At 38.1% G+C, this 27,386-nt stretch overlaps 1 protein-coding gene and 1 long non-coding RNA gene across 5 annotated transcripts in view; one reads left to right on the top strand and one right to left on the bottom strand.

The window, feature by feature from the left end:
- The window catches only part of LOC114665275 (nuclear GTPase SLIP-GC-like), a 170,475-nt gene that overhangs the window by 27,173 nt on the left and 115,916 nt on the right, over window positions 1-27,386 (top strand). Inside the window, exons 11-19 of one of the 4 annotated variants that reach the window (XM_051918741.1) lie at window positions 898-1,009; window positions 2,845-2,978; window positions 3,485-3,658; window positions 6,300-6,460; window positions 6,978-7,092; window positions 7,208-7,316; window positions 18,634-18,767; window positions 20,281-20,368; window positions 20,805-21,617. In XM_051918741.1, the coding sequence (XP_051774701.1) occupies window positions 898-1,009; window positions 2,845-2,978; window positions 3,485-3,658; window positions 6,300-6,460; window positions 6,978-7,092; window positions 7,208-7,316; window positions 18,634-18,767; window positions 20,281-20,368; window positions 20,805-20,893 (1,116 nt within the window). In that variant the 3' untranslated portion in view covers window positions 20,894-21,617. Of the gene's footprint in view, window positions 1-897; window positions 1,010-2,844; window positions 2,979-3,484; window positions 3,659-6,299; window positions 6,461-6,977; window positions 7,093-7,207; window positions 7,317-18,633; window positions 18,768-20,280; window positions 20,369-20,804; window positions 21,618-27,386 lie in introns of those variants that run through there. The other 3 variants (XM_051918743.1, XM_051918740.1, XM_051918742.1) reach the window with 3 other exon arrangements.
- LOC127525850 (uncharacterized) overlaps window positions 20,987-27,386 on the bottom strand; it is a 121,993-nt gene continuing 115,593 nt past the window's right edge. The window contains exon 2 of the long non-coding RNA XR_007933424.1: window positions 20,987-21,167. This is a non-coding gene — a long non-coding RNA (uncharacterized LOC127525850). The remainder of the gene's footprint in view (window positions 21,168-27,386) is intronic.

The raw sequence follows: 27,386 nt of genomic DNA, 5'->3' as shown, positions 1-27,386 counted from the left end.
AGATAAGTAAGGAGGACCTTTGCTATTTGACTTTATATGTTAAAAAGGAAGATTTTGAAATCTGCCCTAAACTTAACTGGGAGCCAGTGTAAAGATTTAAGAACAGGAGTTATATGATATGAACAGCCAGTAAACATCGCATTGCAGCAGTCAATCCTGCAAAAAATAAATGGAATAATTAATTCCTCAGTATCCTGCAAATTTAGAAAATGTCTTCATTTTCAAAAATTTTTAAGATTGAAATAATGTGTTTTGGACAATTTTGTAATGTGTGCTTTAAATGTCCGGCTAATGATAGATCCCAGTGGAAGCATGTAAAAGGGAAAACAGTAAAGGTCCCAGTACTGAGCCCCATGGGACACCATATCTCACTTCTGTGTTGTGGAGTACTGTCAGCACATTTCTGTATGTACTGGTATCGATTTGATAAATAAGAACTAAATCTTACAAGAAAACTTCCTGACAGCCTGATGTCATTTTCAAGCCAGGGTAGTAAAATTAGAATGGTCAGTGGTATTAAATGATGTGCTTAAATCTAACAATATACTTACACTGGAATTTCTTTCACCAGAGGATATCAAAATGTTGTTTTACAACATGTGTTAGTGCTGTTTCTGTACAATGACCACTGTGGAGGCCAGACTGGAATTTCTCAAATAAATTGTGATTTGTATGGTGAGACTAAAGCTGATTGGTGACTTTTTCAAGCACTTTACAGAGAAGGGGTGAATTTGAAATGGGTCTACAATTATTAAGTATATGTGGATCTAACTCTGATTGTTGTTCTGATATTGTCATGCAGTGATCTGGTACATATAATGCACATACGTGACTTAATTTGAGAAAATTGAATTTAGATGTTCCAGTTGTTAATTATATACAGTATTTTCTCTACAGAAAGTGCTTGGTCCTAACGTGCTGTTTCAGGAGGATTTCATTGAAGTGTTCACAGTGAGTTCAGAACAGTACAGAAATGAGAAAAATCCAGTTTTGAATAAGGATGAAACAGGTATGACTGACTGAAGCTTAAAGGAAAGACAGGAAACCCAGTAAAAAGCAAACATTTCTATATAGTGTTTAACATGAATACAAGGTTCACCTATATTTAATACACTAATAGGTACAAGCATATTATTTTGGTATGATTAAAATGAGTAATCTTAAAATTGTAGTTTAGATCTTTCAACAATAGTTTTAGAGATGTGGATGAAACATTTACATTGTGCACCATAAATAGATTTTATCAATTACTAGGGGGCTCTGCCGTGATCATAAATATAAACCTGACTGAATGGTGGTTTCTTTGAAATTAAACTGTAGTAGCTTTAATTGCTGCGGGACCACAGATTCTCATAACTTGTAAATCTACGTTTTTTGAGCATTGAATGATGCGAACACAAACAGATTATTGTAGATTTGGCTATTTTGCCTGTAGTGTTTGTGGATTTCACTTTCACCAAATAACAAATCTTTTATTTCTCGCAGATACACCTCTTCATTGGGAAGAAACACTACTTTTCCCTGATGATTACATGAATTAGACGATCTACAAGTCTCTGACTTAAACTTTAAAGCCGAGCAATATCTACATACTTCTGTCATATCACCTATGTCCATATATTCAATCTCTTTTTGCTGTTCCGTTATTTCATCCATCCATCCATTATCCAACCCGCTATATCCTAACTACAGGGTCACAGGAGCCAATCCCAGCCAACACAGGGCGCAAGGCAGGAAACAAACCCCGGGCAGGGCGCCAGCCCACCGCAGGGCACACACACACACACCCACACACCAAGTACACACTAGGGACAATTTAGGATCGCCAATCCACCTAACTTGCATGTCTTTGGACTGTGGGAGGAAACCGGAGCACCCAGAGGAAATCCATGCAGACACGGGGAGAACATGCAAACTCCACGAAGGGAAGAACCGGGAAGCGAACCTGGGTCTCCTAACTGCAAGGCAGCAGCGCTACCACTGCGCCAACCTCAGTTATTTCACCAAGTAATAATTTCCGTTAGTAAAGATTGCATTAGCATTAACAATCCATTTTTTGAGACGTTAGAATTTTAGTACTTTCATAATCTCTAACCTTTCATAACCCAACATTTTTGAACCTCTTTACGATGTTCTACTTTCTTTTCTACTCTTTGTCTTTTATTTTTGCCCCGGCTTGGACATGTTAGGTTTTCAATTCCACTTGGTCCAGGCTGATTATAACTTTCCTTATTTTCGGAATTTGTACTTAGATTATTATTGTTCTTTTTTGAATTCTTTTCTCTCCAACGCTTTTGGGCCTCTTTTCGACACGCCGCCCTTTCTTCTTCACTTAGTCGTTGATGTTTCAGCTAGAACATATAAAATTATTGTCCAGAAAAGGACTGCATTGAAGGAAACAAATAGATTGTATGTCTTGTATTAAAATGAGGAAAATGTAAATATTTATAAGAGCTGAGAATACAGGAACTGTGTCTGACAATAGCATTCACCTGAATGAGAGATGAGTGGACTGTGGGTGTGGTTAAATCTCTTGGCACAAAGTCTCATCTCGCAGGACTTGAAATTATCTCTCTGAAAAAGTCTCATCTCGTCCCAGGATTTTTTTTATGTAATAGAAATACTTTATTATTGCTGCTGAAGTTGTACTATTTAATAATGTTTTTCTAAGTATTTTGAAAAAATATACTGAAACAAATTTTTTAAAAATTGTCAATGAATTGGATTGTTGATGAAATATAAATGGAATTTATGCTATTTCCTTAACTATTTTAAATACACTTTGTACTGAGTTGCAAGTTTACTTTCACTAAGAAATACTTTTGCTTATTTTATTCTTCATAGAATTTCCACGGTTGGAAAAACACCTGATGGATCTTTATGTCACCCAGATACAGAAAGATGTAGAAAACTATGTGACTGAAGTATCAGGGATAACATCCTTTCTTAACGTCCCACAAAAAAATGCCAAGGATGAGGTACAGTAATTTTGTATACAGTACATTTTAAAAGACATTCAAATATAAATGAGAATGGAATTCTGAACGTTTTTAGAACACAGTAGAAAAATCACTTTAGTACTTAGTCTCAATGTACTTAAATGAACTTGTACCAATTTTCTGAAAGTTTTGGAGTTCCTGTGTTTTGATGGCTGGTCAGCAGTCCAAACAAATGGTAATCAGATGAAGCTGAATCAAGACTATGCACTCAGAGAAGCAGTATATCTCATTTCATTTTCTGTTGAGTTTCTATTTTTAAAGCAGCAGTATGAGGATGAGTATCTTCATGAAGAGAACAAACTGAATCCTCAACTGTCTTTATTTTGACTATAAGTACACTAAAATAAACAATTGTAATAAAAGTTAAATGTACTAAAGTAAAAAATATATTAATGTAGGTTCAGATTCTTACACACCTTTGCTACAATCCACAAAAACTGACTGTTTACATGCAAATGAATAACTGACTAGATGTACTGTTTCAGGGTAAAACAAATATGAAAATCTTCAAAGAAATGAGTGGAAACCTCACTAAAGAACTTCAGAGACTGGAGAAAGTTTTTGATTCATGTAAAACAAACCTCGAAATTGAGCTGAATAAAGGTGTAAAGACAGCAACCAAAGAGTGTCTGGAGAATGCTGAAAACATTTTAAAGCCTGTAAGTGATGCTTTTTATGTGTTTTTGCCTACAAATGTGATTTTACTGTACCATCATAAAGGAATTTGTCTTGAAGTGGAGTGAGATTCATGGGAACCTCCATGACACTAAAGGTAGCACTGGATATAGGCTTCAGGATACAAATAAATAAGTCAGCCTGAAAACAGATATATATACTTAATGTTGACTAAGGACATTTCTTATTCACATTTAAACAACTGGAAAAGAGAAACAAATTTTACAGTTGCACTCTCGCTTCATTGAATAAACTGATAATGTGATAATGAAATACAGCATAGCAGTGCAGTGGGGTCATGTTGCTTCCTCGTACTTTCTAGCATGCTGGGTTTGAATCACAGCTCTTTTACCTTGTGTGGAGTTTGTACCTGATACCTGTATGATCATGGGGTTTTCTTGTGGATACTTATTGATCTCACAGGTTCTCAAAGAAAAGTTAAATTAGATTAGGTTAATTACTGACGTGGCATTGGTCTGAGGATATGTTTTCTGTCATGAATAAAAAAATTAAGTAAGTTCAGGGGAACAATTGCTGGCTGAATAACAAAATGTGAACTCAAGTAGGTAGAGTTTATAGGATCATTATTGTTACAGGTTTAGGGTACAGTGAAATTCTTACTAGAATGTGCTAATGAGCGTGTATCCTGTCGCCACTCTCTGCTGCCATGATTAGTGAGCAGAACAAAACTTCTGTCTTTCTCAACTGAAATAGCTACTGTACCTTGAAACTCTGTGAAAATAATTACAGGTAATAATGAAGAAAATGAAAGACTCCAGAGTTGAGTTTAAAACAGTGATTAGATTTTAACTCATGAAGTCTCCAAAAGAGATCAACTGTAAACTGTATACATTCAAAATTTAAAGATCCTACATTTTGTTGGCCAAAAATATTCACCTTACCACATTACAAAAATATCAATATAAAGACAGCAGTTTTTGTACTAAAGCAAAGTACCATAACACAGATAAGTTCAACAAGTTAGATAATGTGCGCATAAACATTCAACAACTAAGTTAACTGATATGAAAGTTGAAGCATTTTACATTTTTACAAACTTTATCCAGCAGTCAGTTATTACTTTTTTCTTCATTAAATAGTTTTGTAACAGTAAGTAATGTTCAAAAGTAATAATGATAACGGAATGCAATTGCATCTTGTGACGGTCAGGGTTGGCTCCAGACACCCTGGTGCTTCAAGGAGCCTCTTGAACCCATAACCATCAATAGTCATGTACCAAGATGAGCCGGGCAGATGAAGACATATTCAGCAAAAGTGTCATTGTTTTTGTTCAAATCCAACTCAAAGACAACTCAGTCATTAGGTCCTTGATGTTCCTCCGCTAATCCATGCTGAGCCCAGTTCAATCCCCTCTCTGTCTTCCTGGTTCACTCTTTGCACACACAGCTGGTGGATACACAGTCCTCTATACAGACCTTTGTCTCGGCTGTCTCTGTATGCTTCTGCCAGACTGCTTGGGGTCAGTTGTCCTCTAGTCTTCCTTCTCACTCCCATGGTGTACCTCCGATCCTTGAGAAGGACTCCACCAACATCACACCCCACATCAACACGGACGATCTGCTTCTCGAGCACCGATCCTTTGCCCTCCTGCAGGACTCGCTTCTCACTCACTGGCTACCCAGCTGACTGGCTGGCCTGCTTGCTTACTTGCTGGTGGCACATTCTACTTCAGCACCTGATACAGCTCTCACAGTTCTCACTTTCTGTTTCTTTGTTGATCATTTGTTCGCCCTCTCTGCCATACAGACTTCCCATTACCCTTCCTGATTGTGTTAATCTACGTACTTCGAGGTGTGAATGAGGCACCTAACTTATCCGCCCACATTTGCATGTGAGTGCGAGATTAGCTAAGCACCCCAGACAACCACAGAGCGAGCACACGCTTGCAACCAACCGGAGCCTGCATGCTCCGGGAAGCAATTATTTATTTAAAACCCAAGCTTCGCCATGGACCTCATATCACATATGTGTCAGCAGATCACATTGAATATGTGCTCTTTAACAGCACTTGACAGTGGAGTTAAAAACGGAGTACAAAAAGGCTCAATACATTTCATACACAGCAGATTGCAATTCATGTGATGTGAAAATGTCATCAATTGATATGTGTTGGAGGATCTGTGACTAATTTTTCAATTTTCTTAAACTTAACTTTTGTTTTTGCTGTTATTTTTGTAGGTGCTTATGATGCATTGGCCTCGTTTTCTTATTGCCTTCTTTTCAACTTAATTTTAGGATTGCATTATAATTCAGGTTGTACATGCTCAAGCATTTTGTTAAAAGTTCAGGTTTAAGGTTATTGTTTAAGTTTAAGTTAAATTCCTTTGTGTTGATTCTACATTATTTTTGTGATTCAGTGTGTATTTACTTCATGAATTAAGTTCTTATTTTATGATTACATATTTTAATGTTAGATATGATTATACGCGATTAACTAAGGAATTGTGTGGTAAGCAGTGAAACAAAAGTTGATACAGTAAATGCTGTCAAATGGATACACTACATAAGGCACTGAAAGAAGAAAAGGTTCAGTTAATAGGAGAAGTTAATATTTTTTTCCCAAGGAGTTTTATTAAAATAGACTATGCATTTGTTTTTAAACAGAAAAGAAAAAAAGATTATCGTGGTTACCATAAAACAGTAAGCGCTTTGGTCAGAAATGATGGAACTTACAAGTCTAAAAATGGAGAAGTCCATGATCTAAACAGTAAATTGGCCTCACCTCTCTACAAGTTTGTAGATGAGAGTTTTAACACCACTTTCCGGTATGCTATTAAGTTTTTTAATATGTAATATATTATGCTGGTTTATTTCATTGTATTAGCTTTACAACTTGTTTTCACCTAATACAAAACATTTAAAGAGGTTTGATGAAATGTGAAGCTGTGTGCTATAGGCAAGCAGTGTGATGTAGTGGTTAAGACTTTGGACTTTTAACTCTACTGACGCTGTGTGACTGTGAGCCAGTCACTTCACCTGCCTGTTCTCCAATTGGAAAAACAAAAGAAACGGAACCAATTGTATCCCAAATGTTGTAAGTCCCCTTGGATAAAAGCATCAGCCAAGGAAGTAAATGTAAATACAAAATTTGTCTTTAAAACTGTAGTTTAATGTAGCAAAATCTTTCAGAAAATGTCTGTTAAATGAAAATATATTAAAATTACGCACTATTCATTGTGTACATTTGGAACGACTGTTTTTATTGTATACATTTTTTGAAGTAATGGGTAAGGATTTTCCTATTTCAATGTTACAGCCATTTAATTTTTTTCTACATTACAGTGTGTATCATGGTACAAGGAATACTATTAAAGGAGCTCTGAATGTACTTCTGACTAATGTTCCTAATACGTCTGACAAAATTACTCCATTACGTCTTGTGTTTATTAAATCTCAGGTAGTACATTCATCCTTTTTGCATGCAAGCGTACATTATTATTTACTTATATGTAATACATACTCATATGTATACATGCAGCTTTAAACAGAATTATCCTGTGTTTCCTTATCAGTTTAAAGGTGTAATTGCATCTTTGGAAAAAGAAATAATTGAAAGAAAGAAAAACATGTACAATTCTCTTGATCTATCCATTCAGAAAGAACTGGCTCCTGTTTACGAAGGTAAGTAAATATTTATTTGGTGAAAAGAGACAACTGTCATAATTGATGTTGCTACATGTGAGCAAAATGAGTGAACTGACTTTTCTCAGTGCTTTACATCGAGGACAGCATGCTCAAGTTTAACTTGATTTCTATAAATTTTAATGGTGTCCACTAATTAAAAACTTTGGGACCATGACTTTGTCATGCAGACTATGTTTGCCTTATTCTGGGCAGTACAAAGATCCTATTTACATTTTTGGCTTTTTATTTTAAATATCTTATCAATCCATCCATTTTAAACCTGCTCAACATTTTAAAATTCATTGAACTGTTATCTTCCTATTTGTTAATGGAAATGTGAGACCGACAATTCCACTTAGATTTTATAATACATTTTGAGACATACTGTACTGCTTGCATCTTTTATTTACTGCAGCTCTGCAGTTGTAAGGGAGCCATGATTAAGGTGTTGTGACTGTACAGCAACAGTAGGACTGATTTCTATTTAGTTCTTGAGTTGGCACAACCTAACGCTTAACCCCAGTTTTGCAATGCCTGCAGTAAGTGATGTTTCTTCAACTCTACAAAAAAGAGGTCTGTGAAACTTGGTAAAAGTGGTCCAGAGATATTTGAAATCTTAAATAAAGCAATAGAGACAATGAACAGGGCAATGGTGTTCAGATAGTGGATGTATTCAGGTGGTGGAAGCCCACAGCCTTGAAGACTGCTGTTTTTTTTAACACTGCAGAAGGTACCTTGAAGAGGAAAATCACAAGCCTAAGGAATCTTATATGATATGTGTAATAACATATTCATTAACATTGCCATGATTACACTGAACTCAAGGCGAAGCAAATTCAGCAGGGTTCACTCATTACTAGTGCCTACCTATACTGCACGCTCCTACCTTAACAAGAAGCCCAGGGTGAACAACACTATTCACATGTGTCTAAAGGACTGGACTGCTGTTTTTAATTCAAATGGAACAGAATGTTACAAGAGCTTGTAACAGTGCCTTCCCCCATCCTTCCATTCCAGAGGCGTCCCGGCCGGGTTGAGCTGCTGGCCGTCCATTACATTGCCCCTCCCTCAGCTGAGCACAATGGGGCGAAGTGTCCAGTTCCGCGATTGTTGTCCTTCTCCAGGAGGAGCTATCTGCTGTGGCCGGACCATGGTACTCTCCTATAAAACAAGAGCAAGAGGACTGGGGGGAGTTACTATTCCTAGACAGTTTCTCCACAGATGGGAATATGATTTTGTCTGCCAGCTGGAGTGAGATGCATTGACTGTAGAAAGGTCTGCAGGCAATCACAGACTACAAAATCTCACCTGCTGTGCATTCCCCCACCTTGCTTCTGGAGAAGCTGAAAGACTTCTTCACTTGTTTTGATGCTCACTGTGAGTGGTGAGTGTCACAGTGTTTAGCGTTACCGTTTAGTGTTAAACTCAGAAAAGCTGACAGCCCAGGTGACTTCATGTCCTGCATCCAAAAGGTATGTGCCTGTCACTGCCAAATAATTTCCTGTCTAAAAGACTATCAGCCCATCATGGTAACCTCCATTGTGATGTAGTGTCTGGAGAAACTGGTCATGGACCGTATTAACCACAGCATTCCTGCTCCCCTTGATCTGCTACAGTTTGCATACCAGCGTTATAGATGGGTGGATAATGCCATCTCCCTTGCCCAGCACACTTCTCTGGGACATCTAGAAAATAAATACCTCTATGCCAGGATGATGTTCATTGACTATAACTCCACTATCAACACAATTGTGCCCTCCAGGCTGGTACTAGAGCTCAGAGATCTTGATTTGAGCAGTTCCATTTGTGGGTGTTTGTTTTACTTCCTGACCAATAGACCCCAGCCAGTGAGGACTGGCAAAAATAATTTCTCCATGCTGTTCAACAACATCGGTATTTTGCAAGGCTGTTGCCTCAACCCACTGCTGTTCACTTATGATTGTGCATCAAAGTATGAGGGCAAAAGCATCATCAGATTCGCGGATGACACCACTGTGATTGGCCTCATCGGTGACAATGATGATACTGTCTACAGGAGGCAGGTAAAAGACCAACAACAACCTCTCACTGATTGTCGACAAAACAAAAGAGAACATTGTTGACTTCAGAAACAACAAAGGCAGTAACGCTCCTCACCACATTAATGGCTCCCATGTGCAGACAGTTAGCAGCTTCAAGTTCCTGGTTGTCCACATCACCGACAACCATTCATGGTCAGTCAACACGACCTTCATACTCAAAAAAGCTTAGCAAAGGCTCTTTTTCCTGAGGAGGCTAAAGACCTCTGGGTGAGAACCAAAATAATAGGGAACTTGTACCCTTTAAAACTGTTTTTGGCTGCCACAATGGAGCCATGCTGTAATTTTTAAACCTTTTTTTCTATTTAGAAAGATTGTTTGCTTTTTTCCACTGCACAGAAAAGTAGCTGAGTGTGTTGAAAAAGTTATTTTCTATTTGCACCTGTTCTGTTACTTGTATTGAAAATTAGAATTGCTGAGGCGTGGCGAGGTAGAAAGCGGTAGCTGTGTGGTAGATGAAATCGTCAAGTCTGTAAGTATATATATAAGTAAATAACCAACAACATAGCATTGAACAGTTACGTATAACAGCGATTTCATAGTGGGTTGAAGTTAAGGCATATAATTATTATATAATTCACTAAGCCAGAAGACAAGTAGCCGACCATGGAAAGCACGGCGGAAGGGGCGTGGATTCACTAAACCGCCGACAAGTAAGACGCCAATGGCGCACGCAGGAAGGAGCCACGCCCACCAACTCTTAGAAAATTGGATACGACGAAAGAATCACAGAGCCACGCCCACCAACTCGGACGTGACGCCAAGGGAAACATGCCGTCATTTCTGTTTGTCTGTGCCACAGTACACTTGCAGCTCTGAGCCACGCTGACTTTTCATTAGTCAACCTCAGTGGAACCTTGGTTCACACAGAGGCAGTGCCAGAGAGAGACAGAGGCACACACAGGCAGCGCGATAGAGAGAGCTGCGCACACACAGGCAGCGCACACACACACACACACATACACAGAGGCAACGCCAGAGAGAGACAGAGGCACACACAGGCAGCGCAAGAGAAAGCCGCTCAATCCTTTAAAACTGAAGTTAAAACACAATGAAGGAAGCCGTCTTTAAAAACCAATAAGCCCTGTGCCTCTTTTTCATTAGTGTCTCACCTGCTTCAGACCCTGCAACAGTCGAGACGCTCTCTCTGCAGCTGACCTTCTCTGTGCCTGACTCCACTACTGTCAGTCGCCTGATTAAAAATGGCCTTTTGAAGGGGAGCTATGGACCCGCTATACCACAGGAACACATTGCCTTCGAGCCTGCTCTCGCTCACTCTAACGTACCGGCTTGCTCTCTTTCTCTCTCTCTCCTCACTCGCTCACACACTACACAGGGGAAAAATGCCCGAAGCAGAGAGACAGAGGGGGTGGGGGCTCGCGTGCTGCTGAGAGAGAGAGAGAGGGGGGGGAGGGCTGGGGAGGCTCGCGTTCTGCTGAGAGAGGGGGAGGGGGCTTACGTGCTGCTGAGAGAGAGAGAGGGGGGGCTGGGGAGGCTCGCGTGCTGCTGAGAGAGGGGGAGGGGGCTCCCGTGCTGCTGAGAGAGGGGGAGGGGGCTCGCGTGCTGCTGAGAGAGAGAGAGAGGGGGGGGCTGGGGAGGCTCACGTGCTGCTGAGAGAGAGAGGGGGGGCTGGGGAGGCTCGCGTGCTGCTGAGAGAGAGAGCCTGCGCATGCACTGCACATGCCATGCAGCTGAGCAGGGAGCCTGGGTGTTTATGTCAGTGTTATTCAATGTTTTTACTATTACACTGTGCATTCTATGGTGTAATAATTAACTATATTTGTGCTTAAAAATCTTTAAAAAAATATATTTACATACAGTTTGTAAGGTCTGGAATGGATTAATTGTATTTACATGCAATCCTATGGGGGAAATTGCTTCGGTTCACGACCAAATCGGTTTACGACCAGAGGTTTGGAAGGAATTATGGTTGTGAACCGAGGTTCCACTGTATATTGAGTCTAGAAAACATGATCAGCAAGTCTTTGATAGGCTGCAACAAAATGATGAAAGAACGGGCACATTTTTTTCTCACAAACTGGGTGGGTGTTAGTTAGTTAATTAGTTACTCGAAGGATTTCAAGATTTAATATGCACAAGCGGTAACACTGCAAAAGCAGCCCAAACCAGAAAAGACTGCTGGCAAAAAGTGGCTGACAAATTAAACGCGTGTGCATTGTACTTACTGAAAGCGGCGTTACGGATTTTGCAAATGTTCATTTTTTCCCTCTGCTTAAAAAACATTAAAAAAGTGGCGTGATTATGCGGCGTATACTATGCCGCGGTTGGTATGCAGCGTGTAAAACAGTTTGTCACGGATAATTTGCCTTTTACTTTAACACGAAGACAATTTCCTGTTAGATTTGCCTTTGCGATGACAATTAATAAGTCACAGGGCCAAACTTTCAAAAAGATGTGCATGTATCTGCCAAAACCAGTTTTCAGTCACGGACAGTTGTATGTTGCTCTCTCCAGAGTTCCATCTTTTCATTCACTTACTGGTATGCCTGCAGGAACACGTGCAGCGAGCGAGAGAGAGCGAGCAACACACACACGCGGGAGAGAGAGAGCGCTGGACGCATAAGAATAATAATACTTCATTACATTGATATACCGGTGTTTTCAGTATTCAAAGCGCTATCCACACAGGGAGAATCCGGGAAGCGAACCCAAAATCTTCCACAGTCTCCTTACTGCAAAACAGCAGCACTACCATTGCGCTACAAGGCAGTTAAAGAATGCACCGGCCTCGATTTTGTTTTCACTTCTGTTTACAGCGATCGGATCGTAGCGTGCATTGTTGCAATGTTACTTTTCTTGGTGGCTTATTACATTATGGATGTTTCACATGTTAATTTTTTTCCCTGTGCTTAAAAGACATTAAAAAAGTGTTTCTCAACTGTGACTCCGGAACAACTCAGTATGCAAGCTATATTAAGCATCAACAACGAAGACTCGCTGCACCTTAATGAACAAGTGCTGAAACTTATCCCTACCGACGAAGTAACTTTCACCAGCGTGGCCTCCATCGTCACAGACGATCCCGCTTTCAGTCACGGACAATTGTATGTTGCTCTCTCCAGAGGTCCATCTTTTCATTCGCTCACAGTGGTATCCACAAACCCACCCCATTTGGACAACTGTGTCGTTCAGCAAGTGTTCACCCATCAATACATAATTATGCGGCGTAACGGGTTGGCTAGTTATTATATAATTACATAATAATAATTATAAACATAATTATGATATTGTGGCAATAATAGAAATCTGGCTAAATAACAAAAGATACATGGGTACACATTTTTTTAGGAAGGATAGACAAAACAAAAGGAGGGGTTGCTGTTTATGTAAAATGCAATTTAAATGTTTCTTGAGTTTGATGATGAGCCCCATCTTACTGAGGACATCTGGATTGATTTGAAAAGCATTTGGGAAAGAGGTCTTATTTTAAGAGTGTGTTACAGACCACCAAATGCAGACATTTCGATGAGAAGTATTTTCAATGAGCATCTTTTTAATAATATTAAAAGGAGTTTGTAGGGGGATGTTATAATCATAGGGGACTTTAGCTATTTGAGTGTTACTTGGGCTAACTTTGTTAATAGTGAAGTACGAGAGCAGGAGTTTTTAGACATAATTAGCAACTATTTGTTTAACACAGTATGTTAAAGAACCAGTGTGGGGGGTGACAGTCTAGATTTAGCATTTTGTAATAATCACTAAATAATTCAGGGCTTAGAGGTGCGTGAACTGCTAAGGTCAAGTGACCATAATATAATACAGCTCTCAGTGTTTTGGAAGAGCACAAATGCAAAACCCAAAACAGTTAAATTTGACTTTGGTAGGGCAAATTTTGAGCAGTTGTGACAAATTCTAAGGAGGATGGAATGGGATAAGCTTTTAAGTGTGCAGACTATCAAGGAGCATTGGAACAAGCTCAAAAACATTTTATATAAAATGCAGGACAGGTAAAAATTTGGAATTAGTAGAAATTTAAAAAAAAGAAAACTCTTTAGTGGGTTAATAAAGAGTTGAAAAAAATGCTGCAAAGGAAAACAGCTGAATAAGACTAATAACTCCAATGTGAATTGTATGTCATATGAGAACACGAGGACAAATATTAAGAAGGATATTAGGGAAGCTAAAAGGCTGCTAGTAAGAAGTATAGCAGATAAGGCGAAAGATGACCCAAATAAATTCTTTCTATATTTTAAGGCTAAAAGAACAGTCAAGGAGGGGTTGAAGTATGTCAGGAATAGTAAAGGGGAATTAAAAAAATACAGACAGTAAAATAGCAGATGCTCAAAACTTGCATTTTTCTCAAGTCTTCACATGTGAGGAAGTGGAGAACCTCCCTCGGTAAGAAGGAATAACTACAAAATAGTTACTGAGTGATTTGGAAATTGTAAAGGGAGAAGTACTGTTCAGATTAAATAGGCTAAAATCAAGGAAATCACCGGGAACAGATCATATTTATCCTTAAGTGCTTAAGGAGGTTAATGAAATATTATATAAACCCTTGACAATTATTTTTAGCAACTCACTGGGGAAATTCTGAAGGACTAAAAAACAGGATATATTTTCCTGTTATATAAAAAGGGTGATCAGGCAGATGAAAATAACTGAAGGCCGGTAAGCTTAATGTGCACCACAGGTAAATAAATGGAAGGAATTATTAAGAAAAAGACAGAGCAACACATGGCAAGAACAGGAGATTTACTGAACAGTCAGCATGGGTTCAGATGAGGGTGGTCATATTTTACTAACATGTTGGAATTCTATGAAGAAGCAACAAAAGTGGTGCATACAGTATTATTTGTCTTGAGTTTCAGAATGCATTTGATAAGGTGCCACTTGAAAGGTTGGGTATCAAACTAAAAGAAGTAGGAGTTAAAGTTGTAGTGTGTAGATGGGTGCAGAATTAGTTAAATGTGAATTTCCCATTGGGATTAATAAAGTATCTATCTATCTATCTATCTATCTATCTATCTATCTATCTATCTATCTATCTATCTATCTATCTATCTATCTATCTATCTATCTATCTATCTATCTATCTATCTATCTAAAACACAGGAAGGAAATGGTTATGGTGTGAGGAATCTTATCTGAATTTGGTGATGTTAAAATTTGTGTCCCTTAGGGTTGCTGCTGTTTTAAATATATATATATATATATCTCTATATATAAAAGGAAATCCTGGAATGGAAAGCAAATGCAAGGCTACGATACGTGATAATCTCAAAAGACATTTAAAAGACCCGCGAGACCAAGGAGACTTGCCACGGTGCGTCTCGCGGGGACCGTAAACATGAGACTTGGTGCCAAGAGATTGTCCCAGGGCCGTAGCAAAACGGACAGCAGCTGTACAGGCTTTAAAAAAATCGAAGGGCAGCGCGACGGCAGCTACCCCAAACGAACGCGAGCAGCGTTATACATCCTGCAAGAAAGAATTCAAACACGCCCGGGGCCAGATATAAAAGACAGGTATTGCTTTTACAAAGTCACGCGAGACCAGGCAGTGAGCCATCATTTAAAACAAGTCAACAGACCTCTAAGCTAGCAGTTGTTGGATTGCTTTTGGCAGGCAAGCATCATGTGCTCTGAGCTCCTAAAACAACAACATGCGACAGGCAGAAGTGGCAGCTAGCAAGCAGCAAAAAGACAGCAAATGATACAAAGGCGTATCCTTAGCGTACCTTCAGCTGAACACCCTTCGCAACACGAGCAGTATTATACGTCTGGGAAGAAAGAGATGTAAACACGCGCTGGGCACGAAATAAAGAAACAAGTATTGGTTTTACAAAAGGTTTTAAAGTAAAAGTGAAAATAATGCATATGTAACAATTCACAAGAAAATAACAATCTCTTTAAATTGTAGATTGCCTGCCTAATGTAAAGTCATCCCTGATGAATGGGGACGTGGGAATGAGGGGTTCTTTCATCGGATTAGCGCTATTTCAGATGTGGAATGGCAAAAAGGGGGAGTCAGCTTGATGAATGAGGTCTCCAGGACTTAAAACAAATCCAAATCATATTACGTGATATCATCTAATGTGAAATTCTACTCCGTACTTCTAGAATTTTTATTTTTATATTGTATTGAGGATTTATTCTGTTCTATGTATTGTACTGTACGGCTCAGAATTAAAAGACAATGAGTAAAATGACAAACTAGAACTTCATAAAGATGTTTACAAATGTTGACGCTAAACACATGCAGAGCAGGTTAGAGACTATGAAACCAGTGAAATTAGAAAGTCTCAAAAAAAACAAAACAAAAAAAAAAAACGGCACTATACACATGAGGAAAAAGTTAAAGGATATGAAAGTAGGAAAATTAGAAAATATAAAAAAAAAGAAAGTAAAGATCTCAGTAGCGTAAACAAACAAACTGCCTCATTTAACTATGCACCAGTCTAACTTTGGTTTTGCACAACAATTACTACACTATTGCACCTTAACACTTAATTCTGCTTTATTCACATAATTGTACTTATTTATTATGTTCTACTATACTGTTATCTTTCAATCTATGGCTTTTTGTTAATTTAACTGATATTCTTCTAACTTTGCACAGTTTTTGATAAGCGGATCAGGATGCACTTCACTGCGTGTTGTCCTGTATAACTATGCATGTGACAAATAAAGAATCTTGAGAATTTCAAAAATGGAGTTTACCGCACATGCATTTATTGGTTACTTTTTTAGTATATATATATTTATCTGTCTGGATGGATGTCTGCTTATTTAAAAAGCTACATTTACCCCAGGAGTCAAAAACGTTCTGTCTAGCCCTTGTACAAAAACCTAGACAAAAGCTGGGGTATCACCTTGGTAACCCCATGTACTTTTGGAACTGTGAGAGGAAAATAGCACGACTTTACAGACAGGAGTCCAATGCAGAACTCTAGTTACTTTTTTCCATCCATCCATTTTCCAACCCGCTGAATCCAAACACAGGGTCACGGGGGTCTGCTGGAGCCAATCCCAGCCAACACAGGGCACAAGGCAGGAACCAATCCCGGGCAGGGTGCCAACCCACCGCAGGACACACACAAACACCAAGCACACACTAGGGCCAATTTAGAATCGCCAATCCACCTAACCAGCATGTCTTTGGACTGTGGAAGGAAACCAGAGCGCCCGGAGGAAACCCACGCAGACACGGGGAGAACATGCAAACTCCACGCAGGGAGGACCCGGGAAGCGAACCCAGGTCCCCAGGTCTCCCAACTGCAAGGCAGCAGCGCTACCCACTGCGCCACCATGTAGTTACTTTTTTACTTTGTAAAAAAAAATTATTAAATGCTGATGATGTAGATCGTCTTGTCTGTGCTGAAATTCCAAACAGAGAAACCTATCCTGACCTCATTAAAAAGATTCAGCATATTGGGACTCGCAAGATTACAAATATTGTTTTTACAGAAGTTCTGAAATAAAAGTGAAATTAATGAAATAGCAACAATTCAAAGAAAAAAAAATCTTAAAAGTGTGTATCCGGAAAACCAAACACGGGGGTTGGCGAGCGAAGCGAGCAGGGGGCGAAGCGCCCTAATATATAAATAAATATATATTCTGGTGGACATCTGGAGCTCATGCCCAGTCGGGACGCCTGGAAGATCGAAGGACAGTGAGAGGAGCAGTACCTCCCCTGGAACACGAGAAGGCAGCCATCCTGGTGGGTGTTGGGGCCACGGGAACAGAGCTTGGAAGCTCAACCTTGTGGGGACCCATGGCCACCACTAGGGGGCACCTGGATGGATCAGAAGCCATGGTATGCAGCACTTCCGTCACACCAGGAAGTGCTGCCAGACCAAGAAGCAGGTACATCCAGAGTGCGTCCGGGTTCCCATGCAGCACTTCCGCCACACCAGGAAGTGCTGCAGGAAGGTCATCAGGGAGCACCTGAGGCACATTCATCTGCAATATAAAAGGGGCTGCCTCACTCCATTCAGGAAGCTGGAGTCGGGTGGAAGAGAATGGCAATACAGAGGATAAGAAAGACAGAAAGAAAGACAGAAAGAAAGACAGAAAGAAAGAAAGAAAGAAAGAAAGAAAGAAAGAAAGAAAGAAAGAAAGAAAGACTGTGAGTTATATTTGTTGTGATTTGTGCACAGTGTGTGAAGTGCAAAGGACTGTAAAGAAGAGAACTGAAAATAAAAAGCATAAATGATTTAGTTAGGAATATAAACAACAACCTGCTTAAGTTTGCAGATGATGCCAAGTTAGGTGGATTGGCAAATAATCCTGAATCTGTTGAATCATTACAGAGAGTCTGAAAGAACTAGGTCAGTTTTGTGGTAGATAACATTTAATGTAAGTAAATGTAAAGTATTACACACAGGAAGCAAAAATTATTATAAAAATTTGAATACACAATGGGAGGTCTGAAAATTGAAAGTGCATCAAATGAAAGGGATCTAGAAGTCGTAGTGAATTTGCCACTATCAACTTCCAGATAGTGTTCAGAAGCCATTAAGGAGGCTGTCGGAATGTTAGGTTACATAGCACGACGTGTGGAGTACAAGTCAAATGAGTTTATGCTTAAGCATTGTAATGCACTGGTGAGGCCACATCTGGAGTACTGTGTGCAGTTTTGGTCCCCAGGCTACAAAAAAGACATAGAAGTTCTTGAAAAAGTGCATAGATTAGCAATTTGGCTGATTCCACGACTGCAGGGGATGAATTATGAGGAAAGATTAAAAGAGCTGAGCCTGTTCAATTTAAGCAAAAGGAGATTAAGAGGAGACATGATTGAAGTATTTAAAATTATGAAGGGAATTAGTACAGCAGATTGAGATGGTTACTTTAAAATGAGTTCAACAAAAACACAGGGACACATCTGGAAAGTTGTTAAGAGTTGTTAAAAACATACCGAAATTTTTCCTCACACAGAGAACCATAAACTCTTGGAATAAGATGCCAGATAGAGTGACAGACAATAGGTCTTGGAAAAATAAGTGGATTATACTGATAAGCACTGCTGAGTTGAAGGTCCAGTTCTGGTCTAGATTGTTCTTATGTTATTTCTAATGTTAGTAAAACTCCAACCTGCTGGTTTATGTGTATTTGTACTGTATGTTACTTTTTTAACTCTTATTTATGTATGTATGTATGTACCGTCTGTAGTCTTATTTATTTACCCTAAGTTTACATCACCACAAGAATTTCACTATGCTCTCACAATTCATGTAACAATAGAGATCTCTAATTTTATCTTATTCTATTTTTAGATGCCAGAAATATAACAGGTTCCAAGTTTATGACAAAGGTGCTAACAATGTTCACAAAAAGACTGGAAGAATTAAAAGATCTAATGTTTGAAAATGCAAAGAATGAAATGCTTCATGAGTTTACAAAATTGAAGGTTTGTAGAAAATATGTCCTATAACTGTTACTCAAAACTGGTAAAAGTATTATATGATGACACTTTAGTTATAGTCTTGATATTCAGGGTAGTGCTGTACATACTGTACTCTAAAGACTGAAGTTTTCTGATGAATATTCTGTGCATAATATTTAACAGGGTTATATATACCCTGTAACAAGCACAAAGAGTTGGGGTACTGCTCAGGTAAACCTCATTTATTGAAAAGGCATAGCAGTGCTGCAAATCAACAGTGTTGGAGTGCTGCTTCTTAGTAGGAGTTCTGTCTCTCTCAGTCAAGGATCTGAACTGAACGCCCACTTCTGCTGGTTGTCTTGGTTTTATAGGGGACACCTGGAAGGGACAGTGCACTTCCTGGACTGGCTAGGAAGTCAGGTCACTCATATTCTGGCTGACATGCCTCTGTAATGCAGATAAAAAAGGAAATTGGGTTAACAACAGAACCTTATCTTAATTCGGAGTGGTATTGCTTATCTGATAAGAGCCCTGAATGTTCTCTATTTATACTTTATTAATACAATTTTTACCTGCCTGAAATATAGAACAGCTTGAGTATTCCTTCAAAGATGATAATATGTAAAGAATGGCATTTTCTTCTCCCAACCCGGCAACTACAATACATTCTGTTTTAAAACTTGTACAACTTTTTAGTATGGAAAGCTGCAAGTATGTTCATTCATTGATAGAAACCAGAATATTGCCTTGACCAATTCAAGTAGCACAATACTGTTCAATTCTACAGCACCACCGCAGGCCTCTCATCGGCCCTGATCATCTATGCAGTTGAAATGTTTTACTACTTTTCTAGTATTAACTACTCAATGGCCCTAAAACCAAGCTTTTCCTCATTCAGGGTTGGCACTTTGTAAAATACCAGAATGACTACTTTGAGATTTTTAGTTATGTATAACATATTTTATTTAAAGCTTAACCTTTACTGTTCTCCTCCTTATTATTTATTTTATTATTTTACTTTTATATGTATTGTGTAGTTTTCTGTAAAATATATTTTGAGTTTATAATAAAAAATAACAAATATTAATATAATCCTAGGCCCAAAATTGACCAAAAATGTGGGTATAAATACATCAAAATAATAAAATCATTTTGTGGAAATTTGTTGGACTGGACCCCAAACCCTACAACCTTGAAAATCCTGTCCTTTATTAAGCTGATTTGAATATACAGTATAGGGATGAATAATTCTGTAATCAGTTCTAATCATTTTCTGAAAAATTCAAAGTAAAAGTATTTAATTCAGTTAAAACTGTGTTGCAGTTATTAGACTTACTCATTAATTTTTTGAAGTGAAAAATGAAAATTATAGATTTGTAAGACTCATTGAAGGTGTCGGTAGCCTCTTTAATGTTTGAAATTAATTTATCAGACATTTTATATTAAAAGTTTGAATTAATTTAGCAAAATTAAGCCTAATTTTTTTTAATTAATATGTTTTTTTTCTTTTTTTGTGTAACGAACACCTTTATTTTAGGACTATGTCATATGCAAACTTAAATCTGAAATGGAACAATATTTAAAGTTGGCACTCTCTCAGTTTCCAGAAAGTCTTGATTTACCAGGTAAAGTAAAGATAATGAATGATTCTTTTATAGATAGATAGATAGATAGATAGATAGATAGATAGATAGATAGATAGATAGATAGATAGATAGATAGATAGATAGATAGATAGATAGATAGATAGATAGATACAGAAGCTCTTTAAATAAATACTAGATGTTTTAGTAAAGATATTTAAAAGAAAGAAATGTTAATGAAATATGATGTATTGGATGGCTTAAATTAATCTTTTTCATAGTTATATTCATTTCAGTTCTCTCAATTAGAATAAGATTTGCAAGATAAATTAATGTTTACCTTACTTAACAGGTGTAGTACTTAAACAACTACTTGAATTCAAAGTACGATAACATGTTGAAAATTAATGTACAGAACATACTAATGCGTCATTGATTTTTTTATAATTTACATATTAACTTTATATCCTAGGTTTAGATTTCCAGGAAGAATTGAAGAAGATGAAAATCATCTGCAATGATTTGGAGCTCACGATCTTTACCCAACGATCTATGCCTCGTATATAAAACTCCTAAAATACTCTGAATTATTTTATAATAGCCATTAAAAATAAGTTGCTGTGCTTACTTTTTAGATTTTTATTATGCATTGTATGTTGGCAACTGTCCATTTATGTACTCAAATCAATTGTTTTATTGAAAAATTGTATACAAATATATCTCTTTTCTGTTTCTTGAAACTTGCTCACTAAGGTTTTTCCTTTGATATTTAAACTAGGTACACCATCACTGGAAAAAAGCTACTCAGTGATGTACTGTAAAATTAATCATACAAAGTTTACTTAGAATAATTAATAAACAACTCAGTAATAACATAAAATTAACTTTAGTGTATGACAGGAATTGTTTTTGGTTCATCTTAAAAAGAATCACATTCAGGGGTTTAGGTTTTAACATATTCCTATAATCCCATATGGATAAATTAATATCTTGAAAAACAATTAAATGTGATATTAATTGATGGAAAAGCTACTGTTTATTTTTACTTAGATATTCATTTTACACAGAAGTTTGTTTTTCTTATTATACTAGATCATTTTGTTATAAAGAGAAAAAATAGAGTTAACAGATGACATTATGATAGAAAATAGACCATGTTACAGCATCTTGACTTTTGGTTAACTTAGACAGCTATGTCTGATAACCTGTAAACAATCAGAATTATTAAACCAAATAATTGGGTTGATTTTCTAGAATTATTAAAATGAACAATATTTTATTTACCAACTAATTTCTGCATTGTCTAATGTAACTCATAAAAATGAAGGGAACCACATGGTCTCTTGCCCCTTATGCCCGAGTGAAGAGACACCATTTATTTTGATTTGATTTTCTCAATTAGCCAAAAATATGTATGGTACATTAACTAAAATTGCTACACTTTATCCATGTTATGTGATACACCAAGGGTGTTTCAAATGAAAACACATTAAGGCTTGGTATATTCTTATGTTAAAAATTGTGCTGTGATTTAAACAAGATGAGTAATGAATGTAGGGTCATGTTGGACAGCAGAAGCACAGCAATTTCCTTTGCTATCTCACAGCTCCAGGGTTTGATTTTCAAAGTAGTCTCTCTGTCCTTGTGAGTTTCCTTCCACATCACTTTTTAGCACATGGGTGCTAAATCCATCCATCCATTTTCCAACCCGCTATATTCCTAACTACAGGGTCACGGGGGTCTGCTGGAGCCAATCCCAGCCAACACAGGGCACAAGGCAGGAACCAATCCTGGGCAGGGTGCCATCCCACCGCAGTGGGTGCTAAATGCCAACTCTAAATATTGGCTTTTTGTTAGTTACAATGAATGTGTACATACGTGTGCCAGTCATAGACTGGCTTTTCCATTAAATTAGGTTCCTGTAATGTCCATCCAATGCCTTGAGAACTCAGCTCCCTGCACCACATAAAAAGGTGGGTTCAGAAAATGGGGAACTTCATAACAATAACTGGAAATCATTGCTGTTTATTTAATAAATTCCAGAATAATCCAAAATTCCTCCCATGACTAGCTTAAGTTAAAACTCAGTTAAAAATCCATGGAATCGCAAATATTTTGATGAGAATTCAAGTCTTCAGTAAAGCTCAAATATTTTAAAACTAAAATTATCAGTAAAACTTCATAGCTGGAAGGAATCAAGTGCTGCTTTATTATGCTAATGTACACATATTGCATCTTGGGCTGCTGTAGTATTTGTGAGAGATCTTCGCTCGCATTGTTTTACATAACCAGCCTATCTTCTGAGTACTGTGTGTTCCTAATTAGTAATATCCCAGTCACATACAAACAAACATAACTAAAGGATAAACAGAGGCAAGTTTGCATGAGAGTTTAAAGTTATGGGAGCAAGGGACAGTACATAGATCTACAGAGATACACCCTTGTGAAAATTAATTGAAACAAACTCTGAAAACAACAAAAATCAGTTTTGCTCAATTTTTTATTATGAATAATATTAATATACTCACATTAGTACATGATATGATCTCCTTGACTCTTGAAAGTATCTGGATGCAATTTGGCCTGGAATCCACCATTTTTAACAGTTTTAGAGGATTTTGGGATCTTTGTACCAAACTTGTATTAGAGTCTAAATCATCTTCTCCATAGTTGTGCAGTCCATTCCAAGAAGTTATTGCTTACAAACAGACCACAAAGTTTCAGTTGGATTCAGATCAGGAGAGTTTCCAGGCCACTCCAGTATATTCATCTGATTCTCATTGAAAACTTTCTTCACTTGTTCCAATGTGTAACACGGGGTCAGATCTTGTTGAAAAACACCGGATCCACCAAATGGTGACCTATGGGATATCTAACATAGTCTTGGACACCTGCTGCTCCAAATGTGGCTCAGTGGAGGGTTTAATTCAATGCAATGCAATATTGTATAGAACTCTTCATTGAGTACAGGCTCAGAGTCCTTACACCTATTTACAAGTACAGTATATGCATTAAGAGTAATTTGATAAAGCACACAATATTACATACATAAACACAAAAACTGGTTTAAACAGAATACAAGAGTAAACAAAAGGTTATCAAAGATTAGGATAAGAAAATCATGATAATGTAAAATCTACTAACATTATAACTGAGGTACAGGCAGGTTTGTAAATGGTAACAGAGGAGAAGAAAACAAAGACTCCAGTCAACAGAATGCATGGAGAAAATAACATCTGTAGCACCTTAGAAAGACTTACAAAGAGAAAAGATACCATCCAGTCCATCCAGCTTGTTTGTTTATCTAATAGCTAAGTTGTCCCAATACCACATCCGGATACATTATAAAAGCTGTCAAGGTTTTCACTTAAACTGAGTCCTTAGGTTTCCAAAATCCAATAAATGTAGTTTTGTACATTTAAAAGTGGTAATTGAAATGACAGACATAATGTAATTTTCTACATTACCATATACTTTATAAACTTGAACAATGAATTTGTTTATTCTCTGATTGTAATGAACATGAATACAGTTATGCATCCAACCACTCATTCATTTTGTAACCACATTATCCAGTTCAGGACTGTTGGGAACACAGGCCTATCCAGGTGGCATTAGGGGCAAGTCAGGCACTGTCAGAGAGGGCATCACCCATGCACATGATATTCAGTCAAAAAGAAAATGTATATGGATAGTGTTTTAAAACAACCACATTGTCCAAACATTTGTTTCCATTTATCATTTGCATGAGGCATGTAATCCATTAATGGAAGAGCATAATCACAGAGAGACACATTTGGAGGAACTCCTGAAACAGAACACATAATTGCAACATTTGTGCCATTCGATGCATTTTTTTTATATCAATCCAATGTTCATTATTATAACAACTAAAATGTGCCAAACGTTACATTTCATAATGATATGGAAAGGATTGGGATACAACCTCCAGTCATGAGTAATTATTACTGACAAATTCAGTGACAAATTCCAGGTAGTACCCAGGAAGAAGCAATAACAAAGTACGATTACTTATGTGAAGCAGCTGGCAAATCATTAGAACATGAATTCTCAATAGTAATCTTAAACTGACAGCTTAAATTTATTATTATTATTATTATTTATTTCCACGGAGGCAGGCTTAAAGTAGAGTAAGTGAAGTAAAAATTTATTTATAAAATGCCTATAACAGACAAAAGTCATAAAGCGCTGAACAATAAAACATAAAAAAATGAAATCTCTATATTATAAAAAAAATCTTGAGACAAGATGAGACTATTTCCAAGAGATTTTTTCAAGTCCCGCGAGACAAGACTATTGCCAAGAGATTTTATCAAGTCCTGCCCTCCTCTCAACCATTTCAGGTTAACAGCCTATGGTCCTCTCACCTCTCATTCATGTGAATGCTTTTGTCAGACACAGTTCCTGCGCTCTCAGCTCTTATAAATGTTTACATTTTCCTCACTTTAATTTCCCAATTAAAGAAAACTTATTATGTCCACATCTTAATGAAGAAATTTGTCCTGAAGGGTTATCAACAGAAGAAATGAGTACATGGGTAATCCTAGTGTAGCAGTAGAGGCCTTTATCGACCTCTTGAACCCTCACGTACCACGCCAAACACCAGGTAAAAGTCCAAGACTTCTTTATTTTATAATAATACTGTGCACAAAGCACCCTCCACTCCGCACTACACATACAATAATTCAAAAATCAAGCACAAATACCAATCCTCCTCTCCCAGACACTTCGCCACCCTTCCACCCAGCTCAGCTCAATGTCTGGGCTTTCCCAGAGTCCTTTTATGCCCCCTGACCCGGAGGTGTTCCTGCCTGTAGTATATTGTAGTCTGGACCTTTGGAGATTCCATAGTGATATGGAATTATGGGTATTGGGGAGCTTAAAGGAAGTGACATAAAATATAAGACTGTGTAACGTGTAATCTAAAAAAAGGACCTGTTAAAGTTTATTACCTTGAACCTGTCTCCATCTTCTTCCTTTTTATTGGTACAATATTATTGTCCATAGATATAACACTGGCGACGAGGATGCGACGGATTTAAAAGTGCACCGCTATGGCTACGCAACGTGTAAAGTAAGTTTTTTTTTTTTCCGCTGGAGAGGAAAGAGAAAAGCTGCAAGTTTTTTTTTTCTATTTCTGTGGTAACATTTCTTAGTCATTCACTGAAGATAAGCACAAGGGATAAAATGGCAATGATAACGGGACATTTCGGGCCATTCGATGATTCAGTTGAGCAATGGGGCGATTATACAGAGCGATTTGAGTTTTTTGTGAAAGCCAACGCCATTGACGATGACTTGAAAGTGCTGACATTTCTTAGCGTTATCGGGGCAAAGACATTTAGTCTACTGAGAAGTTTGGTACGGCCAGGAAAACCCGGTGACAAGTCATTTGATGATATTGCAAAGATTCTGGACTCACATTTTTCGCCTAAGCCGTTATTAATAGCTGAAAGATTTAGATTTCACAAACGGAACCAGGAAGAAGGCGAGTCTGTTGCTCAATATGTAGCGGTACTCAAGAAACTTACAGAATATTGTGAATTTGGTGCTAATTTGGATGACGCTTTACGGGACAGGCTAGTGTGCGGATTGAGAAATGAGGGCCTTCAGAAGCGGTTACTCACTGACGCCAACCTCACATTGCAGAAAGCGATTGAGATAGCCGTGTCTATGGAGCTGGCTGCTAAAGAAGCACAGCAGTTAGGGGCAGCTGCTAGAGTACACAGAGTGCAAGCAGACTCAAACAAACAAACAGGGGGCACCAAACAGTGTTACAGATGTGGAAAGATGGATCACCATCCAGCGAATTGCTGGGCAAAAGAACTCATATGCCGTAGCTGTAAAAAAAAAAGGGCACGTGGAGCGTGCATGTAGAGCAAAGAGAAAGGAAGGCACAGACAAGGGGGAAACAGGGAAAGATAAAAAGGCATCCTGGTCTTATAAAAAGAAAAATTTGCACGTGGTACAGAAAGAAAATAAAACTGACAGTGAGACTGATTCTGAGGCTGAGCTACTAATTAAAACACTGAATAAAAACAGAGGCTCAGCAGCATATACTATTACTGCCATGCTGGAAGGGCACCCTGTGAAGATGGAGGTGGATACTGGAGCAGCGGTCTGCCTAATATCAGAGAAACTGTTTAAGAAAAAATTAAATCACCTTCCACTGAAACACCCTAGGATCATAATAAAGACATACACTGGGGAGAGTGTGCCTATGATGGGTAAAACAAAGGTTCAGGTTGAACTAAATGGGCAAAGAACCAAATTGCCTGTATATATTGTAAAAGGTGATTATCCAGCTCTGATGGGCAGATCGTGGCTAGAAAAAGTACAGTTGGATTGGACCAAAGTGAATGCTGTGTCTGTTGAACAGTCCGAGTTGAATTTGGTCCTGAGAAAGCACCAAGCTGTATTCCAAGAGGAACTGGGGAGTATAACAGGGATTAAAGTGACACTCCGGGTGCAACAAAATTGTCAGCCAAGATTTTTAAAGGCAAGGAGTGTTCCTTACGCTTTAAGACCTAAGGTGGAGGTGGACATTGACCGGCTTGTCAAACTAGGAGTCCTAGACCCTGTTTCTCATTCTGAGTGGGCCACACCTGTGGTTCCGGTGGTCAAGTCTGATGGATCTGTACGATTATGTGGGGACTTTAAGGTAACAGTTAACCCTGTACTCATAGCTGAGCAATACCCCCTTCCTGTGATTGAAGATATTTTTGCTGGATTAGCTGGGGGAAACAAATTTAGTAAAATAGACCTCAGCCAAGCATACTTGCAAATGCATGTAGATGAGGACTCACAAAAGTACCTCACCATAACAACACATAAAGGGCTGTACCGTTATTGTCATTTACCCTTTGGAATTACTTCAGCACCAGCGTTATTTCAGCGTGCCATGGATCAGATCCTTAGTGAATTACCAGGGGTACAGTGTTACCTGGATGACATCCTGGTCACAGGGCGAGATGACAAGGAGCACATGGCCAATCTGGATAAAACCTTAAGCAGGCTAGAAAAGTATGGGCTGCGTGTA

This window comes from Erpetoichthys calabaricus, chromosome 14 (genome assembly GCF_900747795.2).
Source record: "Erpetoichthys calabaricus chromosome 14, fErpCal1.3, whole genome shotgun sequence".
In the NCBI taxonomy this organism is placed as follows: domain Eukaryota; kingdom Metazoa; phylum Chordata; class Cladistia; order Polypteriformes; family Polypteridae; genus Erpetoichthys; species Erpetoichthys calabaricus.
This window is presented reverse-complemented; position numbering and strand designations above follow the sequence as displayed.